This window comes from Ctenocephalides felis, unplaced genomic scaffold (assembly GCF_003426905.1).
Source record: "Ctenocephalides felis isolate EL2017-DRISC unplaced genomic scaffold, ASM342690v1 CF-g0.4_SCAFFOLD_01886, whole genome shotgun sequence".
Classification (NCBI taxonomy): domain Eukaryota; kingdom Metazoa; phylum Arthropoda; class Insecta; order Siphonaptera; family Pulicidae; genus Ctenocephalides; species Ctenocephalides felis.
Genome location: NW_020538040.1, coordinates 93,446,120 through 93,462,117, shown reverse-complemented (window position 1 = coordinate 93,462,117; position 15,998 = coordinate 93,446,120). Strand labels below are relative to the sequence as shown.

General features: G+C 29.6%; 3 protein-coding genes across 3 annotated transcripts in view; 1 reads left to right on the top strand and 2 right to left on the bottom strand.

Annotated features, from left to right (window-relative positions):
• The window catches only part of LOC113378792 (ABC transporter G family member 14-like), a 213,713-nt gene extending 208,024 nt beyond the window's left edge, over nucleotides 1–5,689 (bottom strand). Inside the window, exon 1 of the mRNA XM_026619385.1 lies at nucleotides 5,372–5,689. Coding sequence (XP_026475170.1) covers nucleotides 5,372–5,538 — 167 coding nt within the window. The 5' untranslated portion in view covers nucleotides 5,539–5,689. The remainder of the gene's footprint in view (nucleotides 1–5,371) is intronic.
• Nucleotides 5,690–10,924: 5,235 nt separating this feature from the next.
• On the bottom strand, nucleotides 10,925–13,708 carry LOC113377298 (G2/mitotic-specific cyclin-B2-like). The gene is made up of 8 exons (XM_026617557.1): nucleotides 13,517–13,708; nucleotides 13,161–13,360; nucleotides 12,637–12,751; nucleotides 12,308–12,571; nucleotides 12,048–12,167; nucleotides 11,498–11,824; nucleotides 11,167–11,340; nucleotides 10,925–11,105 (listed from the first exon to the last, which is right to left on the bottom strand). Exons 1-8 carry the CDS (start codon nucleotides 13,547–13,549, stop codon nucleotides 11,010–11,012), a joined length of 1,329 nt encoding a protein of 442 aa, XP_026473342.1. The 5' UTR covers nucleotides 13,550–13,708; the 3' UTR covers nucleotides 10,925–11,009.
• A 596-nt stretch (nucleotides 13,709–14,304) lies between these two features.
• Nucleotides 14,305–15,961, top strand: LOC113377443 (protein RTF2 homolog). The gene is made up of 4 exons (XM_026617765.1): nucleotides 14,305–14,496; nucleotides 14,553–14,732; nucleotides 14,918–15,112; nucleotides 15,299–15,961. The coding sequence occupies exons 1-4, from the start codon at nucleotides 14,428–14,430 to the stop codon at nucleotides 15,833–15,835; spliced, it is 981 nt and encodes a 326-aa protein (XP_026473550.1). The 5' UTR covers nucleotides 14,305–14,427; the 3' UTR covers nucleotides 15,836–15,961.
• The last annotated feature ends 37 nt before the right edge of the window (nucleotides 15,962–15,998 follow it).

The following is a 15,998-nucleotide window of genomic DNA, read 5'->3' as shown; positions in this document are numbered from 1 at the left end:
TCCAAATAAAATTATAAAAAAAGTAGCTGAATAATATGTAAATGGAATCTATAAATTTTAATTTCGGTTAATCTTTAGTAATATCGCAACGCAAAGATAAAAAAAATACTCAGACTTATCGATGAAAATAGTATGCACAAAAACACTTGGAGGATCATACGAATAAATGCTTAATATGAAAAACTGGGAAAGTACCAGGCTGGTAGTTTTGTGCTAAATACTTGAATATGATTTCAATAACAAATACTATTTATTTATTTATTTAAGGATCAAATAAAAAAACTGTTTTAAACAAATCGATTTTTTATGCAAACTGACTTCTAGTAAAAATCCCATTATATGTTAAACTTTTTATATATAGGATTTTTCGCTTCTAAGCGTTGTATAAAATCCTGTTCAATTTTCTCCATAATTAACTTACTTAGTCAAAATTAGCATTTGTGCAAGGCAGTTCAAAAGACCTGGGAAAGTCCTTATAATTTTTGCTTATTTTCGTAAAATTAAAAATAAGAAATTCGAAATTATTAACGTTTGAGTCTATTTTAACTCACGTTTGGAATTTTGCATTCGGACATTTTCTCATTAATAACGTATTGTTTCATATGGACAAACTCGATGTAACAATTTCAGATATTTGAATAGTTGTAATTTTATTAGCAAATAATTCCAAAAATTCAATTCAAATGTATACTTCTCGAAAACCAGGAACAATCCGTGACAAATAATGCTTTGCAAAGAATCCGGGACGGAAGGTGGAAATCCGGAATAAACCATTCGGGACTTGGTATATATACGAGCTACATTATTTATTTCAATTTATATTAAAACAGACATTTTTAAAAGCAATATACGTTACTTCATCGCTTTTCTCTACTTTTTATTTTATGGAGTTATATATATATATATATATATATATATATATATATATATAATTTTTACCAATTTTTAACCGTCTGTGTACTTTGTAGATGTCACGTATCAGTAAAACAGGAAAAGCGTTGAGACCTACTTACAAATATCGCAAAATCGATTGGCGATAATTTTAATCGAAGAGGCCAAGGTTCCAGGCACGCATCACAAATGTCACGGCATAATATTATGCATAACCAAAGGACAACGTTATGTTATGAATAAATAAATTAGTTAATGAGATGCAAAAAAACTTCGACAAAAATTATTTTATAAACGACCATAAGAGTAAACAAGCATAAAGGTGTTACTTGAAATACGCCGAAGACTGATGCGAAACCAAACAATTTAGGATATGTTTCATTATAGTGTTCATTTAATAGAACTTGGAAAACCAAAAATAACGAATTTATTCTACTATCAATTATTACTATTCTACTATTAAGAATTCAACAGAAACTTAACTTTATAACAATCGAAGGATAACTCACGTATCGTAAATGGTTAGAAAAGTTTGCTTTCAGTTTCGAATAAAATTGTGGCAGAAGATTTATGTAATTCTATTTATTGTACGTAGTAGCTAGATACAAAAAATCGTCTACATTCCATACACTTGATCTAGTAAAATTGCATCTAATATTAAATACACACTGGAGAAACTACTATCTATAATTATATTTAATTATGTTGATGAAAATAACTCATAGAATGTAACTAATATTCTGATTGTTATTAATAATAGCATAAAAAAAAACATAACGCAATTGGACAAATTACATATATATACTAAAATATTTTTAATTTAGTTGCTTTTGCCTCTACCTCGTTTAAATACTTTTTATATTTTTTCTTCTATTCCATAGTTTAAATTTTCAAATCTATTGTAATAAGTAGCCAGTATTGTAATAAAATAAATTGAAAAATACAGATTGTGATTAAGCGTGTACCTAATGTACACACTACAAAGAATAATAAATTCATATAAAAAGGATGTTTATTAAGGTATCAAACTGAATTAGTCTTAATCCAGAATTCTATATATTATATTGAGTAAAATAAAAAGTTCGTTTCGTTTTCCACGATAGACGGCTTTACAAATAATTCAGGAAGTGCAGATCGCAGCGGCACTGATGAACCCTCGTTAGAAAGGTGACACTTCGAGTATTACTTTGATGGTATAATTAAAAAATTGGCCAAGTGGTTGAAAAGTTATTTGTGTTTGAAAATGGAGCAAATGAAAAAAAGTCGCTATATTTTGCAATATTATTATGATAGAGGGAAGAACGCTGCACAATCTTAAGAAAACAAATTATACTGTATAAGGTGAAGGTACTTTATCAAAATCTGCTGCTCGAAAACGGTTCGTTCGCTTTCGTTCTGGTAATTTTGATGTGAAAGATGTGCCAGGCTCCGCTCATCGAATCACTGAAGAAATTGAAAGGAATTTAAAAAGGCAGAGCAAGATAAGCAAATAAGCTGTGTCGACATTAGGAGGGAACTAGCCATTGATCAGGAATCTGTTTTGAACCAATTATATAAAGCTAAGTACAAAAGAAAGCTCGATGTGTGGGACCATCATGAGTTGGGCGCGAAGAACTTGATAGAACAAATCAACGTCTGCGATACGAAGCTGAAATCCAATGAAATCGAACCATTTCTGAAACTTTTCATAACTGGTAAGAAAAAGTAGATTATATACGACAATCGGAGGCGAAATAAATCTTAGTTTAATGATGGTGAGCGACGACAAACGTTTACAAATCAGAAATGACACTGAAAAATATGATGCTGTGTTTGTGGTGGGACTGGAAGGTAATTGTCAATCGTGAGCTACTTCCAGTTGGTCAGACCATTAATTATCAATCTTACTGTAAATAAATAGAGAGATTACGCCAAGCAATTGAAAGAAAACAGCTTCAATTAAATATATTGTCTTCCATCATAACAAAGCCCGACCATACACTTATTTGATAACCTGCCAAAAGTTGCAAAAGCTTAGTTGAGAAATTTTTATGCATCCACCGTATACTCAGACATAGCACCATGTGACTAACATTTGTTCCGATCTCTGCAAAACTATCTTAATGGAATTAAACTGATTGCAAAAAACACTTGATTTAGTTTTTCAACCAGAAGCCAGAAAACTTCTTCATCGGTGGCATCATGGCTCCACTCGAAAAAAGCGAAACATTGTAGGTATTAATAAGCATATTTAATTTGAATAAATTTATTTTTACCCTATAAAAAACATGTTGAGTTTCACCAAATAAACGCAACGAACTTTTTACTTGACCCAATATAAACACAAACCCAAATGCATAGCTCCCAACAATCTAAGAAATGTAAATTCTATGATCTGTCATAAATCAAGTTCAATTTGATGATTTAGTAAAACTCATTAATTTATCCTAATAACACGACTTTTGAATAATATTTCTAATTACACGGTGCATGAAATAATTTGTATGCAAAAGATTAGATAAACTTGTTTGTAAATCGTAATAAATTGTTTACACTATGTAAGCGAACGTCTATTATTCATACGTATATAGTTAGATAATAACTGATAACTATTATGTTAGTGATAAACGGACCTTAAGGCGTTGTACATTTGTTTTGAAATGATTCCGAAGAAAAATACCAAAGAACGTTCCAAAAACTAGCTACATAGAAATATATACGAGATATATATATATATATTAATATTTATGTATATATTAGAGTAGGGTAACTCCAGAGTGAGATATATCCGATGGTATGAAGAGTGAATTCAAGCGGAGTTGTTCGGAAATTTTGTCATATCCGACTTCTGTTTAAATCATTATTTTATTGACATTTTTTATTCACAAATTGTCTGGTCGCCTGATTGCCTCTATAGCAAAGAATTACCCTAATATAATAATAATTTAAGATATATGAACAATACAGTATAGAACACAATTTAATGTTTCGGAGTTGTTAAGCGGACATAACTCCTCGCTGAAGCGGAGTCAAATCCTAAGCGATCCGGCTATATATATATATATATATATATATATATATATATATATATATATATATATATATATATATATATATATATATATATATATATATATATATATATATATATATATATATATATATATATATATATATATATATGTATATATATATATATATATATATATACTTTGCAATAATTACATTTTTTTAAAGATATTTTTTTTTTAATTTTTATTGTTTCTACAGCAATCAGAACTCTTACTCTAATGTTCTATAAGCTGTTTTTGTTCATGACTTATGACCTAAGGTATTATTATGAGAGGCAACCCATCGGTTCACCATTCTCCTATGTGTGGGATTTATATATTAGCTCTTACGTCTAATAGTTTACATATGGTTGAATGATGCAACTATGTCCACGGAGTACGATTTCCACTTGGAATTACATTGTGATCTATAACACCAAGTGAAAATTTGACATCAAAGTTGCCTGATGTCAGGCTTAGCGGTAACGGGAAACGAACCAGCGAAACTGGAACTAGTTGGTACTAGCCCACGCTCTAACCGATATCGCCACCGCTGGCCCACAATAATTACATTTGGACAAACAAGCAATATTTCAGGAGGCACATTTGTAGGTTTGTTTGTAAACACATTCACCTATTGGCCATACACCGCAAACTACGTAATTACCGAGGCTGTATTAAAGCACACTGAACAAATCAAATAAAAGAAGAATATATCTATCTTTAATAAGACCAACCATGATACATGCTTCACCAATTTGGTGCATGACAAGCAAGACTAATATAAATAAATTACAAAAAATTCAAAATAAAGCCTTAAGGATAGTCTTTGGAAATTCAAGAAATCCAGTGAATCTACATTATATATCCAACAAAATATTACATGAAGCAATAGAAGTTCCGGAAATTATAGATTTAATAAATAAAATATCAAAATTATTTTTTTCAAAATGTGTAATAAATGATAACACAACAATTAATGCTATAGGTTCTGTGACTAAAATTATGTTCTGGTATTCAAACTATGTGTTACCAAGTTTTATAAAAGATGTTTAGTTTAAATCAATATTTAAGTTTTAATTTACCAAAATTTTCACTACTACATTTATGTTTTTCTTAGTGTTGTATTGTCCTTAAATATATTGTTTGTGGTTTTTGTGATATTTTTGCCACATTATAAATATTATTTAGATTAAAGTTATAATTAAGTGAATTTATTATAGTTTAAATAATTGTTTTTGTTATCTTCAAATGAAGATAGGTATTCAGTTTGTAAATGTATAGATTGTATTTGTTCATATTAAATGTAATAAAAAATCTTATAAAAACAAAAACAAAAAAACCGAGGCTGTACAGAGGTTAAATAATGTATACATTTCGTAATAAACCTAATGTTTTCAAATCATATCTTTCGTAGTGGAATATGCATGTTTCAATCGTGGTAAAGTTACCTTTGTTTTCCATTCGGCTGGCTCCCCATGTCCCCCAAAGGCACAGTGGCGTTCGAGTTGGCGGGGGCGACAGTCGTATTGTTGCTGGTCCCCAAACGTTTCTCGTCTTTTGGCAAACGCAAATAATCTTGCTCGCCTAATAAAAACAAGTCCTTCGAAATGATCATTGCAAAGGTTCCGTATTCAATTCAAACTACGTTCGTCTCACTGTGGCCCCGATTTGATTTAAAACGCTATGTATACATACGTATGTAAATATATGCAACTAGGTATATAAAACACTTTGTATTACGTTAATAAATTATGTATTAGTATCAACTGCTGCATATTTATTTTATAAACTTTAAGTCATATTAATGAATAAAATATATTTAAAACATATATCTTCAAAGCGCATCGATAAAAACGTTTTATTTTTAAAATATTATATTTTAAGTTTAAGATAAACCTTTATATAGAATAATAATAAAAGCAAAGTTAACTTTTCACTTGGTAACACAACACAATATATTATTTTATTTATATATTTTTTATATATTAACTATATAGCTCTATACATTAATTACATTTAAAACTAAAATTCGGACGTCAACTCATCGAATATGTTTGAATGATACAAATATAGCGCTCAACGGTACGATAACATAACCTTATATTTGTATAAAATACGACACACGGCGAAATGATGCTTTCTGTTCGACGACAGAAAACTGACTGACAGCGTTGCTGTCGCTCTCGCAGCGCTGCGACCGACGACTTCCCCGATACCGCGATACCGAGGATGATCGAAACTCGAAGGTGGTGGCACGACCGAGCGCGACTGCAGAAATAACGAGTCAGCCGCCGCTATGCAACGCACGTGCACTGTGCACTGTGCAGTGCACTCGCCGATTCGCACTTGAGCTGTTGTTATGTTGCGTATGCCATGATCTATTCGCAACCAGCACAACTGGCATAGGTAAATAAGCATAATAAGATTGAGGGAATAATACTTTTTGTCTCACATAACAACTCTAAAAAGATACTAGCTGTAAGTGGAATTCTGTCTTAAGGCAATTAAGGCATCGTGCCTTAAGGCAAATTGCTGGAACTTTCCGTACCAAAAATTATTATTTTTTTAAAAACGATTAACATTTTTGAAAAAATTTTACTTCGAAAAAATTAGATTTTTGACAAACAATTAGACAAAAAATTACTTCTAAAAAAAAAATTTTTTTTTTTGAAAACAAAATTTTTTTGAAAAGAAAAATGTTTTCTTCATTTTGACATATTTTGGAAATTCTGAACTTTTTTTCAAAGCAATCGTACTGCTTGAATTGCATAGAGACGAAATGTCAAAGCGCGCAAGTGCCGCGCCGCCGTCTAACGCGTAAGCATTGGTACGGAACCCATAGAAATGTAAAAAAAAAATATATTTATTGTTAAAATATCTGATAATTTGATGTGCATATGTCTAATGATCATTTTAAACCGCCGAATGGCATTTTTTTACTTTTTTCATTAGATCTCCGAAACCGCTAGACTTGCCTTCATGAAAATGTGATCAATTTTTTATCTTGTCAATACAAGTAAAATGTTTTTTATTCAAATCGGGCGCTCCGTTCTCTTAAAAACTGAATTACCGTTTTCGGCACTTTTTGCCCCGTATCTTCGGAACGGCTAGACCTGCCTTCGCCAAAAACTAATCACCACGTCTCCTTATCAATATGAATCGAATGTTTTTTGAATTATTCAAATCGGTTGATGCGTGTTTCCGAAATAGTCGACGAAAATTTGTATCCGCACATACATACACACACGCACATACATACATACATACACACACACACACACATACATCCATTTTTTCTAAGGTATGCCAAAATGTTCAAAAGATTTTGAAACGTAAAGATATATAAAAATTTTCATTTTCGATTTTTTTGCGATTACTATAACTTGCCCTACGGGAAGTTAATAACTAATAAATTTGAGTTGAAATCTTTTTTTGCAAAGAAGTTTATAAAAATACACTTTTTATTAATTAAATCGTTTTTAGTGAAGAAGTGTTAGTGCATAATCATCATACAGGTAATTCTGTTTTTCTTACCCTTTTTTAAAAACTAATATTTTCTTACATAATCCACTCATTTATTTTTTTTTAATTTTTATTTTGATTGTATTATCATATTTTTTATATATGACTTCTCTTCCACAATTATCATTTTATAAAAATTTACCTTTTTCTACTTTTCTTAAATATCTTTTGTTTAAATTTTATTAAGATCTATTTAAAAATGTATTATTTAATAATAATATTTCCTAAAGTTACTAACTTTCATAACCTACCTTTCATACACTCACGATTTACATTTTTTTAAAACAAACCGTTTTCTATCAATATTTTATTTTCTAGCACCATCTATTGTCTAACTGGGCCCTATTCCTGTTTATTCCTATTTGATATTTCATGAGTCACCAAGTTGACCTTGTACAGATGTTTCATTCGCCTACGAATCTTTTGGCACTTCACCAGTAACCAGAACAAGTTAGAACAGTTAACACATAGTACTACATTTATATTTTAGATTTTAAATTATAATACACTGATGATGAGACAAACCTAGTCTCAAAACGTTTGTAAAATTATTATTTAATAAATTAGTGTAAAAAGAGTGATGTTTGCTCCTATTTCTAAATTAATATCTAGCCACTCAGAATTGCAAAAAGCTTTGCAAAATTGTGAAAATTGACTTAACCGCACATATATATATATATATATATATATATATATATATATATATATAGTATACAAAATTTTTCTGTAATGATGTATGTAAATAAACTCCTGCTAAACGATTATTCGTATTTTGATAAATCTTTCTGAAGTTTGTTAAGGGATTTTTTGAGGATGTATGTGATCATAAAAATATAGTACTATTGTAGAAATAAATGGAAAAAATTGCAAAAAACGACATATCATTCTTTGACATTGAAAATATTTGAGACATTATTTGGCATTAAAAACAAATGAAAACTGTCATATGGCAAAAATTTTAATTTATTATGGGCCTAGAAAATATTAGAATATGTATAATAAATTCATGATTATGAATAAAAAAAATATCTACATTATTATTGCCAAAAAGCAGCTGAGATGTGCCAGAAATAAAAATAATATAAAATACAGTATATGATGGCAGATTGAATGATACACATATGAACAGGATTTGACAAATTAATTCACTTAAAATATGAAATTAATAATTATGATATTAAAATATGAAATTAAAAATTCGGATATAAAATTTTCAATATAGTTTTTTTTTAATATAATTCTAATAAGAAAAAAATGGCATGCGGGCGCTGAGAACCCCAGAAACGTCCCTGATAATAATATAAATTAAATTATAATTTAATTTAAGTAATATATTACTAAGAAAAATGTAATTTAGATATTATACTTACTAAAAATCAGTTAAAATATGATACGATATTATAAAAATTATAGGCAAACTTATTGAATCAATTATTTTGGGTGGAAAAATCCAAGGTAATAATATTGTACTTTTACCGCGGATACTATAAATTAATTAACTTCCCGTAGGGAAATCGTCCGAACTTCGAAATTGAAAATTTTTACATTTCTTCACGTTTTGAAGGTTTCTGAACATTTTGGCATACCTCAGAAAAAATGGATGTGCGTGTGTGTCTGTGTGTGGATACAATATTTAGTTCACGTTTTCGGGCGCACGGATCAACCAATTTGAATGGTTCAAAAAACATTCGATTCCTAGAGGAATCCTCATCATTACGAATTGAATGTTTTTTTGGATCATTCAAATCGGATGCTGCCTGCGTTCTCTCAAACTCGATTTCTATTTTCTACACTCTTTGTTCCGATCTCCGAAATGGCTGTATCTGCCTTTGTCAAAAACTAATCAGCTATGAATATATTCATAGGGAGATGTGCTGATTAGTTTTTGACAAAGGCAGATACTGCCGTTTCGGAGATCGGAACAAAGAGTGTAGAAATCATTCAATTCGTAATGATGAGGACATGTGGTGATTAGTTTTTGGCAGAAGCTGGTCCAGCCGTTTTGAAGATACCGAGCTAAATATGCAAAAAATGGCAGTTTTTGAAAGAATTAAGCATCTGATTTCAATGATTCAAAAAAAAAACTTTCTGCTTATGTTGACGAAACGATTGCTTTTTTTTGAATATCGAAAATAAATCGAATTTTAATTTTTTCTAGGTAAAGTTCCAAAGCTCACTAATATACCAAAAATAAATAATTTTAATTTTGCAATTCAATTTATGTAATCCTTATAAATATTAGAAAATGTACTTCATTTTAAATTCGATTGAGTTTTGTTTATTTAGTTTCCTGTAAACATATATAAGTTACAGTACAGTAGAACCTCGATTATCCGGACCTCGGTTATACGGATTCGCGATTATTCGGACATAATCGCGTCGGAACTTGCATATTCCGCCCGCGCCGTTGTTTCGCTGCCCCACGAGGCATTATTGCTTTATGTAGTTAGTTCGTTTGCAATTTTACTAATGTTTTCTGACCTACACATACATTTTTAAAGGGTGGTGTTATCCCTTAAAGATAAAATAAATATAGATTCATTAAAAAGGCAAAAAAAACCGGCCGTAAATTAGCGATATCAAAAAGAATGCCGATTCAATTTTGTCTTTTCGTATACTTGCAAGTTAGATAGTGAAGAGGGGAGTGAAAATCGGAAAATGATGAAGAGACCGAAAAATTAACTCTTAGAAGAAGCTCTATATTGTTGGTTTTTACAAAAACGATCAACAAATTATTCATAAGCAACTTTTCTTCTTCATTGATATTTTACGTACCACCTGAATATTTTACCTCATGATTAATATAATATGTATAATGTAATGTAATTGTAAGAAATATGTAAGTGTTAATTTTCTAATAAACATCGATTTTTGTTGATATCTGTTATTTGTTGATGTATTTGTTATTTTTGATAAACAAAACATTTTTCATAAATCGGATTATCCGGATGCCCATATACAACCATTAGTCCGGACAATCGAGGTTCTACTGTATTTAAAAAAATAATCTATTTGAAAACATTTAATATTCCTCGAATATTTCATTGCGGTGTGGAAAGTACCAACAATTTGCCTTAAGGCACAATGCCATCCACCACTAGTTTTTCAGAATTTGTTATACCGTTTAAAATACTTTAGTTTCCAATATAGTGTGGGAATTGACTTATTTTATAAAGCAGTTCTACATTTAACATCGCTCATATTGATGCATATGCATTTTGGTGTGAAGAGTAATTTAAAAAATTTAGTTTTAGGTAAACATAACATAGTATAGAGTATTAAAATATTGTAGACGTGGGCACAGGACAACACGTCAGGCGTCAAGTTATCTAGTATATATATATATGTCAGTCATACTGCGATTAGAGGGAGAAAGTTAAAATCTTTGTTAGAAAAAAATTCTTTGTATTAAATTATATAAATATATACATTACAAATGTCATTTAATATTAACATTTATTATTTATTAAAAATAGACCATATATTGAATATAAAAATGGATAAAACCTCACATAAATTAATCGTAAGATAAAATGTTAAATAAAATAGTCCAACACAGCTAGTTTAGTCTTTAACCAATTTTAGTATAATCACAGAGTGTAAGGAGTTATGCTTTGAAACTTTCATATATTTGGAATCAGCATATTTTTTTGCAATAGCCTATAAAAAAAAAATCGACACATAAATATTAAATTGATTTCGAGTTTCAAATATTACTTACATGATCCTTTGTTGCCACTTTGTGTATAATTTTTGCAAGCATCTTTACAGCAGCATCAATTTCAGGGTATTTATATGTAGAATAGTACTGCAAAGCAGGTGTCCAAGCTTTGGATGGCAACACTGGATCTTTGTTCAGGAGGGCAAAGGACAAGCATATAGCTGCCGCAGCCATCTATTAAATGTAAGAAGTGCTAGATGAGTTGAAAATTTCTTGCAATTCTAATGTCAGATTTTTCAAGTAATGAAGTGAGAGACTAATGACTAGCATAAGGAATATAACAGTTAACTAAGGCATGTGCACTGTACTAATTGCATTATAGGATACTTACCATAGATGGTTTATAATAGCAAGTTGTGTATTCAAAAAGCAGTAACTCAACAAAAAACTTTGACATAGCATGATGAATTGGATTTGCATTTGCAACTTTACTGAATCTTCGAAGGAAGTTAATAGGTAGTGGTGGACTCAAATTAAATTTTAAAGTGCGTAGCATTTCATATTCCATGCTTCTAATTTGTTGTTTATTGTAAGCATCTTGACACACGTACATGAAATCATGTATATCAGGAACATACATCTCTTCATATTTGCAAGCTAAGATCATTGCACACAAGCCAACTAATTGATAGTTATCCTTGGTGATATGACTTACTTTCTGAAAAATGCAACACATTTTAGATTTAAATGCAACAATTAAAAAAAAGTATGTTCAAGGATGTGTAGCTAAATTCATTAACTACAAAGAAATTAGTTGTTCATCCTTCGAGTTTGCTTTAGGAATAGTTGTATCAGTGAACAACTAAAATTTAAAAATTGATCACTTTCTTACTTTCCGCAAGATCGTATATTGCATTTTAACACATTATCATTTAACTTACTGTTAAAAATCGGTCCAATATGGAAATTGTCAAATGTAATGTATCCAAAAGACATGAAAATTCAGTGTGTACATTTATCAGCCAGGAAATTAGAATCTCACGCATTTTTTTATTGATCTCCTGTAAAAAAAAAAATAATAATTAAAAATGGCAAAATATATTATACAAGAAAAGTTAAAAGGTCTAAATGCAGAAGAGATTTAAGCCAGATTATTAAATAGTTTTATTTTTGCAGTTCTACTACTGTATTTGGAAATTACCTTCCCCTGAAGAAAGTTTTGTTGCACAGGATCACTTTTTTCCAGAGTCATCAAATATTCATATATGTCTTTCTTGTATTCAACAACCATCAACGGATTTAAAATATCAGCATATTCTATCATGTCAAGTTTTTTTATTAATTCTGGAGTAAAGTCGATTTCTTGTGCCTCTTCATTTTTTGATTTTGGTAAATATGGATTTAAAATTAATTTTGGGCCATGTTTGGCCTCAGATTTGAGTTTGTCAGATCTAATAGTTTTGTTCTGAAATAATTATTGGTTTACAAAGAGTAGTATGTAATATAACATATGTTGTAAATTGTAATTACCTGAGCAATCTTCTTTGTGTCTAAATTTACACAACTTTGGTGCCGTCGAATTACTGTTTTATTTATTGGATGCAAATTTGAGTCAACTTTCGATTTAACATGCACAAATGGGTTACTAAAAATGTGTATAGAAGAAGTTAATTATAAAAAGTCAATACAAATTATCTTATAAAGTAATAGACATTCAATAATAGAATATTAAAAATAAATAAAAGCAAAAAATCTTATACATTTGAGAACAAATCATTAGAAATAGTAAAAAATTGCATGTAGTACTGTAAATTGTCATTAAAAAAAAAAAATTGAAAGTGATAAAAATTAGAAGGCATTGAAAATTTATGCATTCATTTATCAAATTCAATGTGATTTGTTCGAAAGCAGTACTTTGCCATATATACCAAATTAAAAAATAGTGGCACATTTGGGTACTGCATTATACATCAATGTTTGAGGATACAAAACAAACCAAATGTGTGTTACCAAAACCGGATTTCAAATATGAATGATTTGCTTTCATTACTCACAATTTGCGTCCAATACTGAGTTTGTTTTCAACACGCTTGCAGAGTTCTGCATCAATTTTAGTACGATTGACATTATGAATTTCTCCTAAAATTGGCCTAATGTTCTCTCTGATATCAGCAGTTGATTTTGCTTTATCTTTTATCATTGTCGACTCTTTTAGCTTAGCCCCATTACACGCCAAATTACGGGTCTGTAAATTCTGAAAATTATAAGAATTACGCAATCTGTTAAAATTCTACGTAACAATCTAATCAGCATTACATGAATCCATCAATTACAGTTACATAAATTATTAATTGAAACGTAACGTCACAAATTGAAATTTGTAACAAATTGACAGATCCAACGCACTTACTTGAAATTCAGTGTTTCTTTTGATGGCTTCCATAGTTAATAAAATCAGGCAGGCGTCAGAGGACTAGCTTGGAGCACCAAACAAAAGTTGACGTCGTGATGCAGTTATTTTCTTACTTTTGGGTGCCTGTTACTCCAGAAAACTCTTGAAATTTAATGCTCATTGCAATGAATTCCGAGAGACGTTGAGTTCGTTAAATAGTAGTGTTATCATACTTGAAAAAATTTAAGAATAGTATTGCCATAGTGGATGTTTGATAACCATGATAACCAACATGAGGATTAAAAGACGAAACATCGAAATCATAGATAAATAAACATAACATGATCGAAATCTAGTAACAATAACTATTAACATTGCATAGCAAATTGCAATAATGTATGGGGACGCACAAATTATGATATATTATTGCAATTTTATTATGGGCATAAAACGCTATTTATTTATTTTATAAAATATTTGAAATTGAAGCAATAATTTATGCTAGTTTGTAACACAAATTCAAATGAAAATATTCACTATGTACTTTTCTGATATCTCAAATTTCAAAATTACGTTTTAATTAATTTAGACTTGGGAGACATCTAGACATGTATATTGAAATTAATGTATAAAAACGAATGTAGCTAAATGTTTTCCTTAAATGCAACTCGACAAATTATATATTTCTATTACATCCATTATGTTTATTTATCTATGATTACATTCATTAACATTACATGTTACCAACAATTAGAGAACCAACTTCATAGTAAGTCCTTGATAACCAACATACGAAGCTTGAACAAAACGTCATTCATGTGTCAAAGAATAAATAAAAACAACTTAAACAATATAATAAAATTAAAGTAAAAACAAGTTAACTTTGTTTAATTCCTGTCGTCACCTTAGTAAATATTTATTGATCTGATATGGGTTGCGATGGCGGAACAATTCCGCGCCGTGATGAGCTGGTTAGATTGAAAAAGAAGCCAGAACAGGTAAATTTCTCATATGTGTGTCAAAAATAATTTGATAACCATAGTTATTTCTATAGAAAGATAAAAACTCAGAACTATCATTTCGTTGGCGTCATTGTGCTATATCACAACAATTGCTGCAAGAACCCATTGTTGGATGTGGTCTAGGGCGACTTTATTCTAAAAGTTCACTTATTGAAGCTTTACTTGATAAAAGCTTATTGCCAGAGGTAGCAACTCATATTCGGAATCTTAAGGTATGTGGGATTTAGATAAGTGTTTTAAAGTAGCTACTAATTATGTATTATATAAATAAATTTAAATTAAAAATGTTTTCTTTCGAGTTACTGGTTTTTAGTAACCAATTCAAATTTTCTAGAATTTTTTTTAATAAAATTGACTTTATATCCACATTAATTAAATAGAATTATTTGATTTTCAGGATGTGAAAGACTTAAATTTAAGCCCTAATCCCGCATACAAGCAGGATGCTGAAGGATGTGAAGCTGCGCCCTATGTTTGCCCAGTTATTGGTTTAGAAATGACAGGAAATTTCAGATTTGTATTTCTCTGGACTTGTGGATGTGTTTTTTCTGAAAGGGCTTTAAAATATGTTAATTCTAATATTTGTCACAATGTAAGTATTGTTCCTGCAATTACATTTCGTTATTATTTTTCTGTGAAAGATAATCATAATCTAGAGTATCACGCATTTGTTTCATAAAATATATTTATTACTTATTTACTTATAATCCATAATTCATACTTACTTACTAATAGTATTAAAATAAATATAATATGAATATAAATTTATATGTTTCAGTGTCAAAAACCATTTGCTGAAGAAGATGTTATTGTTCTTAATGGTAATGAGGAAGACGTAAGAATTATGCGTAAAAATATGGAAGTCAGAAATATTAAACTGAAAGCTGAAAAAAAGGCCAAAAAGGGTATTAAAAAAGAAACTGAAATTAAAACAGAAGCTAGTTCCTCAAATGCTTCAGAACAAAGTTCAATTAAAATAGAGCAGTTGAAAACTGAATTACAGCAGAAAACTGAAACCTGCATTAAAAGTTTATCTATGAAAGAATCAATAACTCATAATTTAGGCAATAGCAAAATAAATGTTACCAAAATCACACCTAGTACAAGCAAATCAGAAAATGGCCAACAGTATTTGAAACGTACTGCAGTGGGGCAAAGTTTAGGAGACCCAGTGTTCAAAAAATCTAAAGATGCATACAGTGTAGCTCAAGATCCAGAAGCATCTGAAGTTTTCAAGTCGATATTTACTACTCATTCTACTGCAACTCAACAAGATAAAGCACACTGGATTACATACAATCCATTTTATAATTAACCCTAAATAATATTTAACTTTATTTGATGACAAAGATTATGCAAAAAATAATATATTATTTCAATGAAAATGATGCTACTTCAAAATAATTATTTGACAAGTATTGTTATTGATTTGCTACATTTTATCATTCAAAGCATTTGCTTAACATTTAGTATTAATT